We start from the raw sequence: 23670 nt of genomic DNA on the forward strand, positions 1-23670 counted from the left end.
AAGCACTAATAGTATATTTCATCCCTGCTTTCTACATGTAATGTTCAGCTCAAATACAAGACTGTTGCTGCCTGCCCTCCCCCCCCCACCCCTCCATTTTCAAAAGTGGGCATTGCCTAACTTTGTGCTTTACTGCTGATATTGTTCTGTCTAAAGGGCATGCTTGTGTGCCTTAATTCAAAGAGAGTGGAAGATACCATTTAGGGGAACTAATGACCCCTACAGTGAGCTTCAGACCAGAGGAGAGCCAATTTTTCTTTTTTTTTAGGGAACAGAATGGGAGAGGAGGCAGGAATCATAAAATCTATAGCTTGACACATGTGCCCCATAACATATAATTCCCAACACAGCAAACATTTGTCTGAGCAAGTCCAACAATATCCACATGCTTCTAACATTTTCCAAGACAATTCAAATACCATTGTTTCTTTTGCCTTAACCATCAACACCACATACCTGATATTTCCTTGGTGTAAAAATGTTATCATGGATAGCTTCCTGTTGCCACGGTAGTCCAAAAAAGGGACCCATTGGTGATGAAGCAGGTGTCATGAGCTGTAATCCTGCCATGCTTAGGTTTCACAAAGCAGGTCCTTTCATTCATCCAGTGTTTCTGTCATTTCATGTGTTCCATCAAAGCCTGAGGGGTAACCAACCACAACAATTAATGGTCCATTGTCAAAGGAAATTCCTTTGCAATTCCAGAGCACTAAATGCAAACTTCAAAATTGACAAGTACTATTTTATTTGCCCCAATTGTCTCCCCTCTCTCCAAAAGGTGTTGACTCTTGCTAGGGGATGGTTCCATAAACACCATCACCCTCCATACCTTGGCCAAGTAGCCATGGCCATTCTTTATAGAAGCCCAGTGAGCAATGGTGGGAATCACAGCTGAGCCCAATCCCACCCTGGCTCAACATTCATACATGTGCCACCTTTTGCAGCAGAGGTCAATGGGCAGTGATCCCTGGCTGACTGTTTCTCTCTTGCACCTGCTCCATTCCAGGGACACAGAACATTTTTAGTCCACTTAATGCTACTTTATCTCAACTCCTTCCCTCTCCCAATCTCAAAGTAAGTCCATAGATGACATCATGGGTTGAATCCCATCAGTTATTTGCGCAGTCCATGACCTCCAGTGGAACAGTTCATGTGAAAACAAGAATAGCAGTATTACATAGGCAATAACTTTATAATCCATAGACTCCACTTTCATCTCTAGATCATTGTTTCCAAGAAGGGGTCAATTAGCCATGACTTTAATAGTACCATCACTGGGGTAGGATTTACATGAAAAAGATGACTTATTCTAGCGTCACTGACATGGAAGTGCCCAATGCACCGTAATTATTTAAGGAGATAACTAAACTAGCAAAGATATAATTGGATTTTCACAAACCAATTTACAAAGTTCCACATAAGGAGGCATTTAAAAGTTAAGTCTTGTAGAATTAATGGTAAATGAGCTCACTGAACTGAAACTGTCTTGGCATGTTTGCAAGTGAGTTGCAGCACCCGGTTACGTTCTGTAACTTAAGAGAACAATCTTCAGTTTCTTTACGTGTTTGTGTTGGAATCATAGAATGTTACTGCAAAAAACAAGCAATTCGCCCGATCAATACTGTACCAGTAACCGCCTGCCCACCCAACTCCGAGTCATTTAATCTAATCCCACCCTGTTGCTTATTCACCACATCCTTTAATGTTACTCTTTTTCAAGCAAGCATCTAATCCCCTTTTAAAGAATTTATGGGGCATGATTTTGAATGGGAAAAAATGGGTGGGTTGGGAGCGGGGTTAGGGGGGCAGCAAAAATGTTTAAAATCTAAAACCCGCCCACTTCCATTTTTAACAGAGGCGGGACGAGGGGTGGGCTACCAACCTCAGGGGGCGGAGCGGTCATTAAAAGCTTTCAAGGAGGCCCTGGGCCTCCATTTTGACAGTTTTTTTGCTTTTCACCCCTGGGGGCCGGGATTCCATGCGAGAGGAGGCGAGAAGGCCCGAAACTGCAGTTTATGGGCCCGGAGGAGGAATGCTTTCCCCAGGCCCAACGAGCCTACCTGCAGCGACGCTACAAACGCGATCAACTGACCCCCACGATCTTCACCACCCCCACTCCCAACCATGATCTTCGACCCCCCCTCCAAATCACGATCTCCGACACCCCCTCCCACAACAACCAACCACGATCTCCGACACCCCCCCACCCACAACAACCAACCACGATCTCCAACACCCCCCCACCCACAACAACCAACCACGATCTCCGACCCCTCTGACCTCCCCCCCCCCCCCATACCATCTAGCACCATTTCACAAACAGGCTGGCCTCTCGGGCGGGAATAGCACAAAAAAAAGACATCCTTACGTCAAAATCGTAAGGACTTACGGGTTTCCCGACAGGAATTCCTTCCCCCCAACCGATAAAATCATGCCCATGGACACCACTTCAACAATATTTTGTGGCAGAGAATTCCAAATTCTAACCATCCTGCGTATAAATTAATTTCTTCTAAATTAAATGTGTTCACTTGTTACCATCTCAATGACCAGTGGAAACAATCTACCACTATTTAACTGATCATGACCCATCATAATCTTGGATGTCTATCAGGTCACCCTTAAACCTTCTCTGTTCTAGGGAAAAAAGCCTCAACTTCTAAAATCTCTTCATAACAGTAACTCCCTGGGGGGTCCCTTTATTACTGGGGAGAAAGCCAACTCGAACGGTCAACATCCATGGTCAAATGTGAAGAGTGACACTAATAATCAGTAAAAATATAACAGACTGCAATCCGCAGACCGGAGGCACTCAGGTCCACATAACAGCATAAATTCCAGCTCCCTGTAATGTTACTGCAGACCAAATTTTCATGTACTTAGTTTTAATGCTTTCAGCATTTCGTAGTTCTTATTCCGATTGTGTCAAAAAAAGATTTATTTTCTTTCAATCAAGCAAGCCATACACGCTAGAAATGACCGTTGGTGATAACAGCGGATAAATATTAATGCATCCGTCTGTCACATCTCTCTGCTATTTTAAGAGGTATTAACCTATTCAATTAAAACAAGACCTCCGTTACAATAGCAGAGAGGAATGTCACACAAACGTGTTTAAGCATTTTACTGCTGTTATCGCCAACAGTAATTTTTAGCTTTAAGGTTTTAAAAATAAAATATTTGAATTGAACAGCAGGTTGATCAGCATCTAAAAGAGGAAAAGGCAGTCTGCTGTTTGCGTGTGATCCTTCATAAGGACTTGGCTTTACGGTTTGGTTTTCGTGATATGACTGACCTTATCCTTTCTGAAGCTAATTATGAATAAAAATTTATTATACAAAATTTAAAAATCAACATATCCTCTATCTAAAGTAGTTCCCCCACCCGCCTCAGGATTCATGTGGGGACTGGGTCAGATGCAATGGTGAGCCAGCTTTGCTGTGACTCTGGAATGTACTGCTGGTTAGGATTAGTGGGTGTACTGTAAAAAGTGTTAATTCACAAACGAACAATGCTTCTGGGGTTAGATTCCCACTAAAAGGTACTGGCCTCTGTAAAGCTGGACTGAAGTATCGACAACAACTTTTATTTTCATATTTAAAATGTCGTGTTACCCTGTCAGGAGAAATTATTTTCAGCTTTAAAGGCAGAATCACAGTAGGATCTGAAATGTGAGAAAATGTATTAAAAAGTCAAAAGTCATAATTTTGTGATGGGGGGGGTGGGAATGCCCCACAATTCCCTTCTTCAATAATCTGTAAATTCACTACTGCTGCAAATCGCACCTTTAAGTGGTCGATTGCTGAGTACATCTGCAGCTTATGTTTTGACAGGGCCACTGCGCTCAGTCTAACTCCTGGCCTTCATGCTTCATTTAAACTCTAATAGGAACATAGGAACAGGAGGAGGCCATTCAGCCCCTTGAGCTTGTTCTGCCATTCAATGAAATCATGGTTGATCTATATCTTAACTCCATTTATCCGCCTTGGCTCCATATCCCTTAATACCCTTGGCTAGCAAAAATCGATCTCAGATCTTAAATTATTAATTGAGCTAGCATCTACTGCTTTTTGTGGGAGAGAGTTCTACACTTCTACCACCCTTTGAGTGAAGAAGCGTTCCCCAACTTCTCTAATTTTAAGGTTATGTCCCCTTGTCCTAAACTCCACCATCGGAAGAAGTTTCTCTCTATCTATCCCATCAATTCCTTTCAAAATCCTAAAAACCTCAATCAAATCACCCCTTAACTTTCTATATTCCAGGGAATACAAGTCTAGTTTATGTAATCTTGCCTCATAATTTAACCTTCGGAGTCCTAGTAACAATCTGGTGAATATGCGCACAGTACTCCAAATGTGGTCTAAACCAGGGCTTTATATAGCCGTAGCAAAACTGCCTCCCCTTTATATTCTAGCCCTCTAGATATAAAAGCTAACATTCCATTAGGCTTTTTGATTTTTTTTTTAACCTGAGCACTACATTTAAGTGCTCTGTGCACATGAACCCCTAAATCTCTACACAGCCACTGTAGGGCTTGCCAGCCCTAATCTCAGGGCTGTTTGAGTTATTAGCTTCTGCTAGCTTTCCACATTGGCACTTATTCAGCAATACATATTGCAATGGGAAAAATTAAATGTGTACACAAAAATGGGGGTAACCATAAGCTAAGGTGGGAAAATAAATATTTGGATATGATTACTGATTGGAATCTTTCAGTGGACATTCATTGTGAAACTGAAGCTTAAATTCTAGGATCCATTTTGAAGGTATTTGACCAAGTTATTCTAACCTTGTGTAGAAAGATAAAAAGAGGATTATTGGAATAATTTTGGAGAGGGTGTAGAGAAAAACACTAATGCATTGCAGTAGGCGTAGAAATGATGGCACTATTCTGGTGTAGAAAGTTACAAGGACTTAGTTCTCACAGGAGGATTGAAGGGAGTCATACTCCAGGCCTTTAGAATGCCAAGACTGATAAGATTTTTTATTAGGTAAGAGTATCAAGGGACATGGAGCAAAGACAGGAAAATAGAGTTGAGGTACAGATGATGATCTAAATGAATGGCAGAACAGGCTCGAGAGGCTGAATAGCCTACTCCTGTCAGTGTTCCTAAGCTGTCTTTTCTCTTTTCAGATGCTGAATGACCCTACTGTGCATTTCCAGCACCTGCAAGATTACAGTATTCATTTCATTTAATATGGGCCTTTCTTGTTATGGGCCCAGGTCACCATGCGACCAGATATTGGGCAGTAATGGTAAACTCCTGACCGTAACTGAAGCAGGAACTGCTTACAGGAGAGACTAGCAATGCTAAACCCAAGAGAATATCTAGAGCAGACCCAAAATTTGTAATAGCATCCAAACTGCACGGCAAATTATTCCAAACATTTATCACTCTGGGGAAGGTAGTTATTCCCCATCACCGTTGCTATTATATCCTCTGGTCACTACTTCCATGATTTACTTTAAAGTAATAATCTGAGTTTCCTTTCTCTAAATCATAAAAAGCTGCATCAATTGTCTCCTTTCATTCTTGTTGTCCTTCTCAGTACTCCTTCCAATGTCCTGTACATTTTTTGTAGCATGGCGACAAAAACTGGACCCTGTGCTCCAAATACGACTAGTACATTGTAAATTCTTAGCCTCATTTCTGTAGACTTGCATTGTGCAGTCTTACTGTATAACCAGCACCCAATCATCTGCTTTAATTGCTTTGCCACATTGTCTAGACATTGAAAATGACGTTTCTACAAAATTCCCAGGTCCTTTCCTAAATGAGTTTTCACACTGGTCCTTGTTTAATTTCAAATGCAGGACATCGTTGTCTCTGTAATTCTTTCCCCAGATGCTTACAATTCTAAATCTAGACCTTTTATCCCAGCAGCAGACTCTCACTTCAGTTTTTCTGCAGATCAACAATTCTGAGACCAAATAAAAAGCCAGATTCAGAAATGCCAAGATCTGGCTCACAGATGCCAATCTCCTGCAGTCCAAACTAAGCAAATGCCACTGTAAAATTACTGTAACAATCCCTGTGCCAATTCTGCCCCTTTAAAATATTTCACTTTCATCAGCTACTTACAGTTTCACAGACGTCTACATTTGCCCTGTCTGTATTAAATGTTAGCATCGTGAGATCCGTACCCCTGGTGTAATCACATCATTGCTTAACCTTTAATTCCTGGTTTGATGGGGGAAGAGAAAAGATTAGGTAAGGAGATGGAAAAGGCAAAGAAAGTTATTTAAATATAAATACTACACGCCACAAAATTATAAACAAAGTAAACAATTTTAATTTTTAAAGAGACAATAATTTAGTCATTTGCAGCAGGCCGAAGCTTACGCTACAAAATGTGAAATCAGTTTAAAGATTCCCATTAAGGATTTTTGTTATATATAGTGGTCATATGACACAGGCAAAACTCCTTCCAGCACACCAAGATGATATTGTAAAATTCCTTTTTAAAATTTCACATCTGCCATGTATTCTCCAAGGAGGTGATATGCACAGTAAAGCAAGAATAATCACAAAATGATTCCAAAAGGACAAGTGAAAATTTTGAGCTGATAAAAGCAGGCTTAACTAGTCCAAGTCGTTCAAATATATTACATCATAGGTCGGCATTCGGTCCATTGCACCTGTCAGTGCTAACTGTTCAACTCGAATTTCACTTCACTGCCTTTTCCCCAGATGCTTTTATATTCTTTCTGTTCAAATACTCATCGATTCCCTTTTAATGTTATAGTTTCTGCCTCAATAGCGACTGATGGTGAAGCATTCCATGTTCTAATAAGCAAATGAAAAAGTTTCTTCCAATTGCCCCCTTTATTCTTCTCACACTTGGTCAGAGTCTATGACCCCAAGTTATCAATTTGCCAACCAGTGGAATTCATCTTTAACTATTAACTTTCTCAAAACTTTGGATTTCCCCTTAACCTTCTCTGTTTCAGTGAAAAAGCCCCAATTCTGCAAGCCTTTCTTCATGACTATAACCACTCATTCCTGGTACCCATTCCATGGCACTGTTGGCTCTTCATGTAATGGAAGTCTGGAAATGCATGCAATTCTCCAACTTGGCCTCACCAATGGCTTGTACAATTGCAACATCACTTTTCTTGGTTTTATACTCAATATCCCTTTATGAAGCGCAGAACCCCAAATGCCTTTTATGGCCTTTTTACTTGCACTTTAAAGATCCATATCTGCACCTTTGGATTTCTTTTCCTCCAGAGAATCTTACCATTCACAACATGCTTCCTTTCACTGTTCTTTTTCCACCAAAATGTATTATTTCACATTTCTCTGCATTGAACAGCATCTGTTACCTCTCTGCCTATCTGCCTTTTGTGCCCTCCTGCAGTTTATCTCAATGCCTATAAATTCTGTATCAGCAAACCTCAACATAATTCCTCTTTTGCCGATGCCCAAATGTACATAAATGTAAAAAAAGGTGCCAGCACAGATCCCTAAGGCACACCTATACCCTACCACCTGAAAAACATCCATTTAATCAGTGCTCTCTGCTTTCTTTTCCCCCAGCCATACTATACCCACATGGTTACATTCAGTTTAATAACATATGCTTCAAACTTTGTCTCTTATGGGTCTTCTGAAAACCAATACATAGAACAGCCATCATATTCCCTTTATCTATACCTATGTGATTTCCTTGAAAAATTAATTAAACTAGTCAAACATGACATTGTACAAGACATTAGTTAGGCCACACTTGGAATACTGTGTACAGTTCTGGTCACCCTATTATAGAAAGGATATTATTAAACTAGAAAGAGTGCAGAAAAGATTTACTAGGATGCTACCGGGACTTGATGGTTTGACTTATAGGGAGAGGTTGGATAGACGGAGACTTTTTTCCCCTGGAGAGTAGGAGGTTTAGGGGTAATCTTATAGAAGTCTATAAAATAATGAGGGGCATAGATAAGGTAGATAGTCAAAATCTTTTCCCAAAGGTAGGGGAGTCTATAACGAGGGGACATAGATTTAAGGTGAGAGGGGAGAGATACAAAAGGGTCCAGAGGGGCAATTTTTTCACTCAAAGGGTGGTGAGTGTCTGTAACGAGCTGCCAGAGGCAGTAGTAGAGGCGGGTACAATTTTGTCTTTTAAAAAGCATTTGGACAGTTACATGGGTAAGATGAGTATAGAGGGATATGGGCCAAGTGCAGGCAATTGGGACTAGCTTAGTGGTACAAACTGGGCGACATGGACATGTTGGGCCGAAGGGCCTGTTTCCATGTTGTAAACTTCTATGATTCTATGAAGTACCTATTTACAAAACTATACCGATGGTCCCCGATTACCCTATGTCTTTTGAAGTATACAGTACTTTCATTCTGTATTATGGACTCTAGAAATTTAGCCACTATCAAGATAAGACTAATTGGCCTATATTTTCCTGGTTGATCCCTTTCCCCTTAGTTGAACAGGGATAACATTTGTCACAATTTCAGCTTCCAAGGATTTTTGGGGAAATTATGGTGCCTCCACTATCTCCTCCCCAACTTCCTTCAGTATTCTGGGGCTGATAACTTTCAAAGAGAGAACATTTATTTGATTATTTATCTCCAGTAGTGGCTCTTCCTAATCCTTCTCCGACAACCCTGCAGTTTCGCTTTCACCTTCCTCTGTAAAAACTGAAGCAAAATACTAATTAAGCATCTATGCCATTCTCTTATTCAGATTTCCCTCCATCAAATATCCTCTTATGTGCTTATGTAAAAGCCCTTGCTATTTCCCTTTATGTTAACCATCACACTTTTGTCAAAATCCCTCAGCCTTTCCAATCTCTTTTTCTTCACTTCTACACTTTTTATGTTTCTCAGTTTTCTTCTGTATAATCCTTCCTAGATTTTATATGCTCAACTTTATTGCTATTACTGACTGCTGAATTTCTGACGAATATGAAATCACTGGGGATCACTGCCTCAGAAATGGGCTAGTACACTGTACAGATAATCACATCAGCCAAAGAATAGAACTCTGCTGGTACCCAAACCTGAGGGAGCAGTGAATTTGTTATGGTTCTGCTTCCCTGGAGCTTTTCTTCCAAGCAGTGCACAGAGGCAATGATATTAGTCACTTCCATAACCATCTAGTACCTCTAACCTAAAGTTTTTATGATCAGGCACTCCCAAATTGTGAATGAAATCTTTGAAGAGCCACACCACAGCTACAGTACAGAAGGGAATCACAATCGCCAGTTCAATCTTCAGATTAGTAACATGCATGATTACTTTCGCATACATTACAAAGTTGAAAATAACCCATTCAAAATATTCAATAAGTGCAGCTCCAGTCAGGGTTAAAGAAAGTAAAATGTCCATCGTAACACTGTCACTAAGCTTAGGTAGCATATCAATACAAATACGCAATGAGAAAATTTGCATTTTAAGCCACGATGCTTTAATACTATGCCATATATTTGTATGATGCTCTTCATAACTTTAAATCGCTATCACCATCACCAGTGTCAAATCTGTGACCCTTGTACTTTTACTTTCACGTTGAGCTCAAAATATTCTATCTGGACAAAGTACAAGTTTGGAAGTACAAAACTGAGCATATTGATGGATGATTCGTCATTCAAGGACAAAATGTTCAAAGATTTCAGACCCACCATTACCCAAATCCTAATGAGAAAACAGCAGCTGAGGCCTATAATTTAAATGTGCACTAATAGGTCATTCAAGATTACGTTGTATGTTGTCTGTAACCATTGACATACCTTGAACATCGATGCGTTGCTGGTCTGAGTCCAAGGCTGAATTTCTTTGAGCAGTAATAGCCTAAGGAAACAGAAAAACTTAATTATACATTGCTCCCACTGATGGGCTGCCTTCCTGTAGTTTAGGTATTGATGGTAGTGCTATGAAACATGTATAACACGCTCAGCAACCAAGTTATCGCATTTTCTTGTTTGGACAAGAGGAGGCTTTGGATGCCACAGTAATGTCAACAAAATGTCAACTCAGCTCAGCGGTAGCACTCTCACCTCCAAATCAGAAGGTCATGGGTTCAAATCCCACGCCAGGACTTGAGCTCATAACTTAGGTCGATACTTTAGTGCAGTACCGAGGGAGTGCTATAATGTCAGAGGTGCCGCCTTTCGGATGAGATGTTAAACTGAGGTCCTGTTTGATTCATAGCACAATTCGAAGAAGAGTAAAGTTCTCCCAATGTCTCGGCCAACATGTATCGCTAAACCAACACCACCACAATAGGTTAACATGTCATTACCTCATTGATGCTGCGTTTGCCTACTAAACAGTGACTACACTTCAAAGGAAATTCATTGGCTATGAAGTGTTTTTGGACGTGTCAATGACGTTAAAAGCGCTACATAATGCATGGGTTTAGCATGATGAAAAACCGAACTTAAATTAATACTATCTGAATCTGCATTATGCGAAGTGTGTTATTAGGGAGTTCATTGCCCAGTATGCTGCTTTAAGTACCTACAGTTGATAAAGGCCTCCAGAACATTATAAGGATTAACTTTACGTTGCAGTTACCCTTTAACCCACCAGATGTCTGTCGGTTGGCTCAGGGAAAATTCCCATCTCCTTAGATCAAGCAATATTGTAAATTTTCAGCTCATGCGCTATGACACAAATAAAAACAATAATAAAGCTACCCAAATATCAGAACAGTTTTAACAGTATTGCTGTACAACCAATCTAAAATACCAAACACAATCTCATATGAATTTACCAGTCATTCTTTTTTTTGAACAAAGAATTACAACGAATGTACAGCACAGAAACAGGCCATTCGGCCCAACAGATCCATGCCAGTGTTTATTCTCCACATGAGCCTCCTCCCACCCTTCTTCATCTAATCCTATCAACATATCCTATTGCCTTCTCCCTCATGTGTTTATCTAGCTTCCCCATAAATGCACTATGCTAGCCGCCTCAACTACCTCTTGTGGTAGCGAGTTCCTGGCCAAAATGTATCCCTAAACCAACACCACCACAATAGATTAACATATCATCACCTCACTGATGCTGCATTTGCCGACAAAACAGTAACTACACTTCAAAGGAAATTAATTGGCTGTGAAGTGTTTTGGACGTGCAAATGACAATAAAAGCACTATATAAATACACTTATGTACCACTCCCTGGGTGAAGAAGTTTCTCCTGAATTCCCTATTAGATTTGTTAGTGACTATCTTATATTCATGGCCCCTAGTTCTAGTCTTCCCCGCAAGTGGAAACATCTTCTCCATGTCTACCCTATCAAACCCTTTCGTAATCTTAAAGACCTCTATCAGGACCCCCTTAGTCTTCTCTTTTCTAGAAAAAAAGAGCCCCAGCCTATTCATTCTTTCCTGATAGGTATAACCTCTCAATTCTGGTATCATCCTAGTAAATCTTTTTTGCACCTTCTCCAGTGCCTCCATATCCGATCTACAGTGTGGAGACCAGAACTGTTCACAGTACTCCAAGTGTGGTCTAACCAAGGTTCTATACAAGTTTAACATAACTTCTCTGCTTTTCAACTCTATCCCTCTAAAAATAAACTCTAGTGCTTGGTTTGCTTTTTTTTTTAAATGGTCTTATTAACCTGCGTCACTACCTGTGGTAACAGGGCACTAAGAAAATCATAATATGATTAGGTTGAGTCAACATGGTTTTATAAAAGGGAAATCATGTTTGACAAATTTATTAGAGTTTTTTGAGGATGCAACTAGCAGGGTAGATGAAGGGGAACCAGTGGATGTAGTATATTTAGATTTTCACAAGGCATTCGATAAGGTGCCGCATAAAAGTTTTTACACAAGGTAAGGGCTCATGGGGTTGGGGGTAATATATTAGCATGGATAGAGGATTGGTTAAAGGACAGAAAACAGACAGTAGAGATAAATGGGTCATTCTCAGGTTGGCAGGCTGTAACTAGTGGGGTGCCGCAAGGATCGGTGCTTGGGTCTCAGCTATTCACAATCTATATTATTAGCTTAGATGAAGGGACTGAGTGTAATCTATCCAAGTTTGCAGACGATACAAAGCTAGGTGGGAAAGTAAGCTGTGAGGAGGACACAAAGAGTCTGCAAAGGGATATAGACAGGTTAAGTGAGTGGGCAAGAAGGTGGCAGGTGGAGTGTAATGTGGGGAAATGTGAAATTATTCACTTTGGAAGGAATAGAAAAACAGAATATTTTTTAAATGGTGAGAATGGTGTTCAGAGAGATTTGGGTATCCTCGTACAAGAAATACAAAAAATTAGTTTGCAGGTACAGCAGGCAATTAGGAAAGTAAATGGCATGTGGCCTTTATTGCAAAGGGGTTGGAGTACAAGTGTAAGGAAGTCTTAAGGCTTTAGTGAGACCTCACCTGGAGTACTGCGTACAGTTTTGGTCTCCTTATCTAAGGAAGAATATATTTGCCTTGGAGGCAGTACAACGAAGGTTCACTAGGATGAGAGGCTTGTCCTATGAGAAGAGGTTGAGTAGAATGGTCCTATTCTCTCTGGAGTTAAAAACAATGAGAGGTGATCTCATTGAAACATATAAGAGTATAAGGGGGCTTGACAGGGTAGATTTTTTTTTAAAAATTCGTTCATGGGATGTGGGCGTCACTGGCGAGGCCAGCATTTATTGCCCATCCTTATTGCCCTTGAGAAGGTGGTGGTGGTGGTGGTGGTGGTGAGCCGCCTTCTTCAACCGCTGCAGTCCGTATCGTGAAGTTTCTCCCACAGGATTTTGACCCAGCGACGATAAAGGAATGGCGATATATTTCCAAGTCGGGATGGTGTGTGACTTGGAGAGGAGCGTGCAAGTGTTGGTGTTCCCATGTGCCTGCTGTCCTTGTCCTCCTAGGTGGTAGAGGTCGCAGGTTTGGGATGTGCTGTCGAAGAAGCCCTTGGCGAGTTGCTGCAGTGCATCCTGTGGATGGTACACATTGCAGCGGTGAAGGGAGTGAATGTTTAGGGGGGTGGATAGGGTGCCAATCAAGCAGGCTGCTTTGTCCTCGATGGTGTCGAGCTTCTTGAGTGTTGTTGGAGATGCACTCATCCAGGCAAGTGGGGAGTATTCCATCACACTCCTGACTTGTGCCTTGTAGATGGTGGAAAGGCTTTGGGGAGTCGGGGGGTGAGTCACTCGCCGCAGAATACCCAGCCTCTGACCTGCTCTTGTAGCCACAGTATTTATGTGGCTGGTCCAGTTAAGTTTCTGGTCAATGGTGACCCCCAGGATGTTGATGGTGGGGGATTCGGTGATGGTAATGCCGTTGAATGTCATGGGGAGGTGGTTGGACTCTCTCTTGTTGGAGATGGTCATTGCCTGGCACTTGTCTGGCGCGAATGTTACTTGCCACATATCAGCCCAAGCATGGATGTTGTCCAGGTCGTGCTGCATGCGGGCACAGACTGCTTCATTATTTGAGGGGTTGCGTATGGAACTGAACACTGTGCAATCATCAGCGAACATCCCCATTTCTGACCTTATGATGGAGGGAAGGACATTGATGAAGCAGCTGAAGATGGTTGGGCCTAGGACACTGCCCTGAGGAACTCCTGCAGCAATGTCCTGGGGCTGAGATGATTAACCTCCAACAACCACTACCATCTTCCTTTGTGCTAGTTATGACTCCAGCCACTGGAGAGTTTTCCCCCTAATTCCCATTGACTTCAATTTTACGAGGGCTCCTTGGTGCCACACTCGGTTAAATGCTGCCTTGATGTCAAGGGCAATCACTCTCACCTCGCCTCTGGAATTCAGCTCTTTGTCCATGTTTGGACCAAGACTGTAATGAGGTCTGGAGCCGAGTGGTCCGGGCAGAACCCAAACTGAGCATCTGTGAGCAGGTTATTGGTGAGTAAGTGCCGCTTGAAAGCACTGTTGACGACACCTTCCATCACTTTACTGATAATTGAGAGTAGACTGATGGGGCGGCCACTGGCCGGATTGGATTTGTCCTGCTTTTTGTGGACAGGACATACCTGGGCAATTTTCCACATTGTCGGGTAGATGTCAATGTTGTAGCTGTACTGGAACAGTTTATCTAGAGGCGCGACTAGTTCTGGAGCACAAGTCGTCAGCACTACAGCCGGGATGTTGTCGGGGCCCATAGTCTTTGCTGTATCCAGTGCACTCAGCTGTTTCTTGATATCACGTGGAGTGAATCGAATTGGCTGAAGACTGGCTTCTGTGATGGTGGGGATATCGGGAGGAGGCCGAGACAGATCATCCACTCGGCACTTCTGGCTGCAAACACTTCAGCCTTGTCTTTTGCACTCACGTGCTGGACTCTGCCATCATTGAGGATGGGGATGTTTACGGAGCCTCCTCCTCCCGTTCGTTCTTTAATTGTCCACCACCATTCACGACTGGATGTGGCAGGACTGCAGAGCTTTGTTCTGATCCGTTGATTGTGGAATCACTTAGCTCTGTCTATAGCATGTTGCTTCCGCTGTTTAGCATGCATGTAGTCCTGTGTTGTAGCTTCACCAGGTTGGCACCTCATTTTGAGGTACGCCTGGTGCTGCTCCTGGCATGCTCTTCTACACTCCTCATTGAACCAGGGTTGATCCCCTGGCTTGTTGGTAATGGTAGATTGAGGAATATGCCAGGCCATGAGGTTACAGATAGTGCTGGAATATAATTCTGCTGCTGCTGATGGCCCACAGCGCCTCATGGATGCCCAGTTTTGAGCTGCTAGATCTGTTCTGAATCTATCCCATTTAGCATGGTGGTAGTGCCACACAACACGTTGGATGGTGTCCTCAGTGCGAAGACGGGACTTCATCTCCACGAGGACTGTGCGGTGGTCACTCCTACCAATACTGTCATGGACAGATGCATCTGCGACAGGTAGATTGGTGAGGACGAGGTCAAGTTGGTTTTTCCCTCGTGTTGGTTCGCTCACCACCTGCCGCAGACCCAGTCTGGCAGCTATGTCCTTCAGGACTCGGCCAGCTCGGTCAGTAGTGGTGCTACTGAGCCACTCTTGGTGATGGACATTGAAGTCCCCCACCCAGAGTACATTCTGTGCCCTTGCTATCCTCAGTGCTTCCCCCAAGTGGTGCTCAACATGGAGGAGGACTGATTCATCAGCTGAGCGAGGGCGGTAGGTGGTAATCAGCAGGAAGTTTCCTTGCCCATGTTTGACCTGATGCCATGAGATTTCATGGGGTCCGGAGTCAATGTTGAGGACTCCCAGGGCTACTCCCTCCTGACTGTATATCACTGTACCGCCACCTCTGGTTGGTCTGTCCTGCCGGTGGCACAGGACATACCCAGGGATGGTGATGGAAGAGTCTGGGACATTGGCTGAAAGTTATGATTCTGTGAGTATGGCTGTGTCAGGCTGTTGCTTGACTAGTCTGTGGGACAGCTCTCTTAATTTTGGCACAAGTCCCCAGATGTTCGTGAGTAGGACTTTGCAGGGTCGACTGGGCTTGGTATGCCTTTGTCGTGTCCGGTGCCTAGTGGTCCGATGCCGGGTGGTCTGTCCAGTTTTATTCTTATTATGACTATGCTGAGAGGTGGTTTCCCCTTGCTGGAGAGTTGAGAACTAGGGGGCATAGTCACAGGATAAGGGTTCGGCCACTCAAGACTGAGATGAGGAGGAATTTCTTCACGCAGAGGGTTATGAATCTTTGGAATTCTCTACCCCAGAGGGCTGTGGATGCTCAGTCATTGAATTTATTCAAGGCTATAGTCCAACAAATTTATTTTAAAATCACAAGCTTTCGGAGATTATCTCCTTCGTCAGATGAATGAATGAAAAGGTTCTCAAATCGCATATCTTATACTATGTTGGGACAGCATCACACCAATCAAAAGGTGTCGTCGTTATTCAAACAGGCCAGTCACGGAGAACAGCACGTCCCAGTACACTAGATATACATTGTGTCTATTACACAGGCAGGCAGAAAGAAACTCAAAATGGCAGAGAGAGAGAGAATTTTAAAAAACATATAATTTTTTCCCCCCTTTTTGCTGGTGGGGTTACGTGTAGCGTGACATGAACCCAAGATCCCGGTTGAGGCCGTCCTCATGGGTGCGGAACTTGGCTATCAACTTCTGCTCGATGATTTTGCGTTGTCGTGTGTCTCGAAGGCCGCCTTGGAGAACGCTTACCCGAAGATCGGTGGCTGAATGTCCTTGACTGCTAAAGTGTTCCCCGACTGGGAGGGAACCCTCCTGTTTGGCGATTGTTGCGCGGTGTCCGTTCATCCGTTGTCGCAGCGTCTGCATGGTCTCGCCAATGTACCATGCTCCGGGGCATCCTTTCCTGCAACGTATGAGGTAAACAACGTTGGCCGAGTCACAGGAGTATGAACCATGTACCTGGTGGGTGGTGTCCTCTCGTGTGATGGTGGTATCCGTGTCGATGATCTGGCATGTCTTGCAGAGGTTGCCGTGGCAGGGTTGTGTGGTGTCGTGGACGCTGTTCTCCTGAAAACTGGGTAACTTGCTGCGAACGATGGTCTGTTTGAGGTTGGGTGGCTGTTTAAAGGCGAGCAGTGGAGGCGTGGGGATGGCCTTAGCGAGGTGTTCGTCGTCATCGATGACATGTTGAAGGCTGCGGAGAACATGGTGTAGTTTCTCCGCTCCGGGGAAGTACTGGACGACTAAGGGTACTCTGTTGGTTGCGTCCCATGTTTGTCTTCTGAGGAGGTCTATGCGATTCTTCGCTGTGGCCCGTTGGAACTGTCGATCGACAAGTCGAGCGTCATATCCCGTTCTTACGAGGGCGTCTTTCAGCGTCTGTAGGTGTCCATCGCGTTCCTCCTCGTCTGAGCAGATCCTGTGTATTCGTAGGGCCTGTCCATAGGGGATGGCCTCTTTCCGCACCCATGAGGACGGCCTCAACCGGGATCTTGGGTTCATGTCACGCTGCACGTAACCCCACCAGCAAAAAGGGGGAAAAAAATTATATGTTTTTTAAAATTCTCTCTCTCTCTGCCATTTTGAGTTTCTTTCTGCCTGCCTGTGTAATAGACACAATGTATATCTAGTGTACTGGGACGTGCTGTTCTCCATGACTGGCCTGTTTGAATAACAACGACACCTTTTGATTGGTGTGATGCTGTCCCAACATAGTATAAGATATGCGATTTGAGAACCTTTTCATTCATTCATCTGACGAAGGAGATAATCTCCGAAAGCTTGTGATTTTAAAATAAATTTGTTGGACTATAACCTGGTGTTGTAAGATTCCTTACATTTGTCCACCCCAGTCTATCACCGGCATCTCCACATTATTCAAGGCTGCGATGGATAGATTTTTCGATTCTAGGGGAATCGAGAAATGGGGATCGGGCGGGAAAGTGGAGTTGAGGTCGAAGATCAGCCATGATCTGATTGAATGGTGGGGCAGGCTCGAGGGGCCGTATGGCCTACTCCTGCTCCTATTTCTTGTGTTCTTCGTAGTGATTTGTGTATCTGTATCTCTAAATCTCTGCTCCTCTACCTCATTTAGACTCTTATGTGGCCTCCTTATTCCTACCAAAATATACCACCACACACTTATCTATATTGAAATTCATTTGCCATTTACATGCCCATTCTGCAAGTTTATTGATGTCTTCCTGTATTTTGTCGGGTTCCTCCTCAGTGTCAACTATACCCCCAATTTGGTATCGTCTACAAATTTTGAAATTGTACTTCCAACTCCAGAGTCCAAATCGTTTATGTATATGGTGAACAGTGGGGCCAGCACCGATCCTTGTGGACCACTTCCAACCTTTTGCCAGTCTGAGTTACTACCGTTAACCTCTACTCGCTGTTTTCTATCCATTCTGCTACTTGTCCCAACTCCATACGCTCTGACCTTAGTCATGAGTCTACTATATGGTACCTTATCGAAAGCCTTTTGAAAATCCAAATACATTACATCTACTGCATTGTCCTTGTCTACACTTTTTGTTACTTCTTCAAAGAATTCAATAAAGTTGGTCATACATGACTTTCCCTTTTGAAATCCATGCTGACTTTTCTTTATTATATTTCCGTTTTCTACATCTTTGAGCATGGATTCCATTATCTTTCTTACCACTTTCATTAAGCTAATTGGTCTATAGTTCCCTGGACTTGTTCTATCTCTCTTTTTAAATATAGGAATCACACTAGCTATCCGCCAGTCCTCTGGCACTATTCCCTTTTCTAGTGATTTTTTAATATATACGTAATAGTGCCTCTGCTATCTTTTTTCTTCCTGTTTGCACTTTTTTCCTACTCACTCGCTGTGCTTTCAGTTTAACCTTTTTCCAAAACTTTATATTCCGTCTATTCTAAATATTTAAGTTCAAAAGATCTCATTAACATTTTTCTTACCTCCCTTTAGGGGGAAAAAAATTACCATTTGAACAGTTAAATCTGTCTTCAAACTCAGCCAATAAATTAGAGAAATCCTGAAGGTCAACATGATTGAGACATCACAACCATGTCAACCTTTGATGCATTTTCCCAGACAGTAAACTCGCACTGACCCCCAGAAGAGCATGTCCACACAAGAAAATTCATCTTCATTGTGCTGGTGCTAAGACTGTATTAGTAACTCTCCCATTCCAAACTACAACGAAATGGCATTCATCGACTAAGTTCCAGTGCTGATCATTTGACTGTAGAAAACAAAGATTTGGTCAGAGGATTATTTTCTTCCTTTTCCACCTTTCTGCAATAAAAATATGCTACAAAAGGCAGATTTTCAAAATAACTCCAACAGATCCACAAAGCCACACTGAAGCCTAGTCAATCACAATGCTTGAAGATAAACACAAAGCAAAACATCAAACGGTACACAGGAACAGTAGTAGGCCATTCAGTCCCTCGAGCCTGTTCCACAACAGGGAAAGAGCAGGGAAATAACTCTAGTTTGGAGCTAGATCAGGCATTATGGACCAAATGGCCTCATTCTGAGCTGAAATTTCTATAGTTAGCAAATGTTGTGTAAATCTAGAAACAGTTTCCTCATCTCTTTGAGGGATGTTAGAGCTGGCGAATGGAACACTTGTGACCGCAAAGGTCCAATGTCAGCCTCAAAACATCCCCGTGTCCATTGGATGCAAATAAAGCTCCCTCTACTCTGTACCAACTCACGTCAGCCCCTCTCAGAGAATGCGGCCACTCCACCAGTATGACATTTGTCAATGAGCCATCCTATAACCCAAGAGCGAGATCGTCAATTTGGTGTCAAAGTAGGGACAGTTTTTCACTATGGACCCAGTCCCACAGGAGCTGAATTTGAAGTCCATTTGATACCGGTGTCAGTGGTGTGTTTGCACTCATCAGTTCCCGAAGGTTGGGTCTCATGTAGCCAGGGCAATCTCAACGTAACGCTGCCAGATTTGCTAAATCCAACCGTTGGGGAAAGCTCACTTTCAGAAACATTCCATTGACACCAATATACAAAAGGGACTTGAGACTATCCACGGAACTCGTTTCTTTTGAGTACTTTTTCACTACAGTATATCTGTAATGCAATCTTCTGCATTTACTGCAGACTAAATCAGTTTTACTATTCTTGCGCCATCTAGATCAGGGACAGACAACATACGTTTGGTCCTGAATTTACAAAGTTTTGCCATGGGGTTTTCTCACCATCCCTGTGGATTATTCACATAATGGATTTTTAAAAAAACTTAAACATTCAGAAAAATGCCAACGAATCCATCAAGTCACCGATCGGTCTTCACCAGTTACAGCTCTACCCTTTGTAGGAAGCTGGGGGGAGGGAAAGAGCGCACTATTACAGTGCAATGCTCAAAATACCCGCATTGTGCACACTGCAAGCTCTTGTACAACATACTTAAGATCAGAGTGGAACAAGTGGAAAGAGATTTGAGGCACAATTTTTGTTCCACGCACTTCATCCATCCCTAGATGTGCATTAAACACTGCCCCTTCCAAAGTCACAGTATTCTAATGCTGGTAGCTTGACTGTAGGAGAAAAAGCACGGCTTTTCTTGGCAGAATATTAATTAAAAATCACAATAAAAACAACACAAACAAAACGCTGAGCATTGTAGGCCGCAATACAAAAGATAACTTCTAGCCAGACAGGCCACATACCACAGACTTTGTCTGTCAAGTTCAAGTAGAAAAAACAGCAAGCGTAACCCGTATTAGCATGTCAATAGCGCACAGCACCTACTGGAACAAAGCATTTCTCCTGCAAACGGCCATCTCTCACATTCTGAAGGCCAAAGGCAGCTGCAGCTTCCCGTGTGGATGCCAAACAATGGAGCACAGTGAATGGTTACTGCAGCAATGAACATGACCTTTGCAGTTTTGTCGTAGATTCCGGCACCGGCAGTCACGCAGCCAAGGGCAAAGAATTTATCCAGGAAGAGAATTTTTTTTAAAATTCTAGGGAATTCGGAGCAGACTACTCACCACAGACAAAGTAGATGGACTGATTATGCTTCACCCCGGGAGTTTAGGAATCCAAGACAAAAATTATGCGGACATCACAATTCGCGCAAGTCTGCCGGGACTACCTCTGCCACTTCACCGTCCCCCTTGCTTTAAAACGCAGGTAATAAACTGCCTAGACCAAAATCTTAAATGCAAACTTGGGTAAAACACAAACATACACCTGCGGCAGATGGGCAACAGAGAAAAAAACTAAAACAAAAGAGAGGGGGAAATGAAAGCCACACAAGACATCTCCTCCCTCTACAGAAATAAATATGGCGGCAGACTGACCCCCAGTGACTTTAACATTCAGTATTCGACCAATTCCCACCTTACAATTCAAAGCACACTCTTCTCAGCAACAAGCCACTAATTAACTGCAAGCTTCTACTATTGTGAGCAACAATAACTCCTTTGAAATCTTTGGACAGTAATACAGGATCATGCAGAACATTCATACAACACACACTCAAGAGCACTTAAGGGTAGCTGCATTAACGCCAACAACATTCACCGTGCACGAAACACATCAACATCCTGCTGCTTAATTAAGCAGCATGACGCTAATCGCCTGTATGCAAAAATGTCCGAGAATTAATTGCATCAGGTTTAAATAGTACAAAAGTGAAAGCTTGCAGAAGACTGATTTATTCACCTATTCCAGCTTTTCAGGAAATACAAATGGCGTCCAATCTCAGCTATAGTTGAAACAGACGGCATTGCTTAAAGCATGTGTGCACAATCTCTGTGCCCTCAGGGTGAAATACATCCTCCTTGGAGTAGAGGGAACTGAATAGAGGGTGCGTTGAGTGATCGAACAATAACCTGTTTTTGATATCTACATTAAAATACTGTATTGTACTAAACATAAGCTCTCATCACACTGAGCAAAGACTGGTTTTGTATGATATTAGTGAGCTGTATTCCTAAGATAGCACCCCTAGTGTAAAACCAAAAATAATGGCACTCTACCTGGAACATTTCAATAACTATTTGGAGTAGTATCAGTGAGACATTTCAACAGATCTGCATCCTTGGCGTAACTATTTGTGTTTCTTTTGTTCGATTGTTACTGTAAGAATTTGAAACTGGACCACTCTTTCCCCTTCTCTAATTGAAATCCTTTTATTGTATAGATGCTTTAAAAGCCACAAACTAAAATGCAGAAAGTAATTTTAACTGGGGAAAGAATACATAGCGTCACAATAGAACACTGTACCTCTGATTTCATCACAAAATGAGCACTTGATCTCAAAGGGGGACAATGCTGGTGTGACCCCAGTCTTACTGAAAGTTTCAGGAGGATGCCCAATTGGACAATGGTTGCAGGGGGAGGAAAGAGAGAGAGAAAACAAAAAGAGGGAAGGTTGGTAAAAAGAAATCATTAAGCCACCATTTCATACAAAATGTGATTTTGTCTTAAAATCTATCTACTAAGACAGCAATTTATCATAAACACAACTTCTTGCTCTTTTAAAAAGGGCTAATTGCCATCTTGTATGCCTCAGTGAACAGCTTGTTGGGGCATCCATAACGGCGCAAATGCAAAATGCTACAAAAGGACAGCTTACTCTCGATACAGCAGACTACAGCTAGCCTGTGCACGTCTTGCCCCACCCTGTAGTGTGCATCTCAGGTTCTGGTTTATGGCTGCTCGACTGTGCTGTTCTTACATAAAGTAACAGTGACCCAGCATGGTGTAATGAGGTTGTTAACCTGGTGCACAAATCCAAGATTCCTTACACAGACGTCCCATGAAGGAGGTATAGAGTACAAGCCAGGCACTTTGTCCTGTAAGAGGATGGAAAACCTGAAGGCAAGTCAACTTAGGCCAGTAGAGGCACCTCCCTGTGACTACAGAACAGAGTTAATAGTCATCTTGGAGCAAGTCTGCCTTCTGCCCTTTCAGATTCAAATAAGGGAAAGTAAAACAAAATTAGAATCCATATCAAAGGTCAAGATCCAGCTGCTCCTATTAAGCATTTGATTATGTGTATAACACTCCCCAGTAATAGAAGACAAAGCTTAACACACCAGCACTGTTGCATTATTGAGTTTCATTCACGAGCAAAACACACTTCACCACCAATGCAAATGCTGAATGAATTATGAAGCCTTTCTCACTAGTCAAATAAACCAACTAAAACACCACTTCAGTAATAATTCAAACTGAGTTGCACGTCTCCTGGTAATATCTGTCAAAAAGAGAGTTATTTCCATAGCACCAGTCATATAATATTCTCTCTTTGGGATCCATTCAGCACTTTAACTACCCTTTCCTCTACATCACACCACCTGTAACGCATGCTGCGCAACTGCTTGATAGCTAGACTAGATTTTAAATCTTGTTAAATGATGAAGAGCCAACGTCTGCCAAAAAGCTGAATATTTCACTTACAATAGAAAAATCAGAGCCAAAAGGAACATCATTTGGTTCCCAGCCATGAAAGCTGACTTTGAAAGAAAAAGAATCAGAAGTGCGTGACACGACTCCTGGCTTTACTTTGGCACTATCAAGTCGCAGCCAAAGAAAACATACTGCCACCTAAACATTCCCAGTCTTCCCCATACCAGCAATATAACACTTAACATTTACTAGTACCACATCACCTCAGTAAGCCTTCAAATATTTGGAGCAAAACCAAACATACTATACACATACTAATCACTGCGCACACATGTCAGTTAACTTGTGTGTGAACCAACCTATCATTCCACAAATAAACTATAGATGTGGCACCAGTAAATATTGGCACCGGTGAAGGAATAAGCCTTTTAGCTGTCAGTTTGCCCCACTGCTGATGAAAAGCCCCATAAAGTGATTTTACACAAAGGTGTGTTAAAAAACTGAACTTACGGATCCACTGTTGAAACAGGCCCATACAATAACTCGTTATTTAATAATTTTGTTCTCATAAGCAGTTCAGTCATTGTTGCACTCTATATCATCCAAACAGTTGTTAAATCCTGCCCAGAAACTCACTCGCAGGCATAAATTATCCTACTTTAGTACAGTTTTTTTGTATGCGATTTCTCCCATTGGGTTTTTCCATGTCACGTACCATTCTTCAGCCAGGTGACCTACTGCTAGGAGGTGTAGGAGGGTAAGAGTCACGTTTTTTTTAAAAAGCCAAAGTCAGAAAGAATCGCAAGTCGTGAGGGCAGCACTTGGTAGGACCTGCAAGCTTTATCCTTAACTGTATTATTTGTTAGTAATGATAGAACATGGTATTGGAACTGTAAAAGCAGTAATATATCCAATGTATGCTGCCACAGAATGA

General features: G+C 42.5%; 1 protein-coding gene across 3 annotated transcripts in view; it reads right to left on the reverse strand.

Moving 5' to 3' along the window:
* Positions 1-23670, reverse strand: part of dicer1 (dicer 1, ribonuclease type III) — a 133784-nt gene that overhangs the window by 77804 nt on the left and 32310 nt on the right. For 2 of the 3 annotated variants that reach the window (XM_067992087.1, XM_067992088.1), the window contains exons 2-4: positions 9746-9806; positions 6084-6182; positions 457-640 (exon numbers count right to left, since the gene is read on the reverse strand). In XM_067992087.1, coding sequence (XP_067848188.1) covers positions 457-570 — 114 coding nt within the window. In that variant the 5' untranslated portion in view covers positions 571-640; positions 6084-6182; positions 9746-9806. Of the gene's footprint in view, positions 1-456; positions 641-6083; positions 6183-9745; positions 9807-23670 lie in introns of those variants that run through there. The other variant, XR_010964259.1, reaches the window with a different exon arrangement.

Source organism: Heptranchias perlo, chromosome 10 (assembly GCF_035084215.1).
Source record: "Heptranchias perlo isolate sHepPer1 chromosome 10, sHepPer1.hap1, whole genome shotgun sequence".
Lineage (NCBI taxonomy): Eukaryota > Metazoa > Chordata > Chondrichthyes > Hexanchiformes > Hexanchidae > Heptranchias > Heptranchias perlo.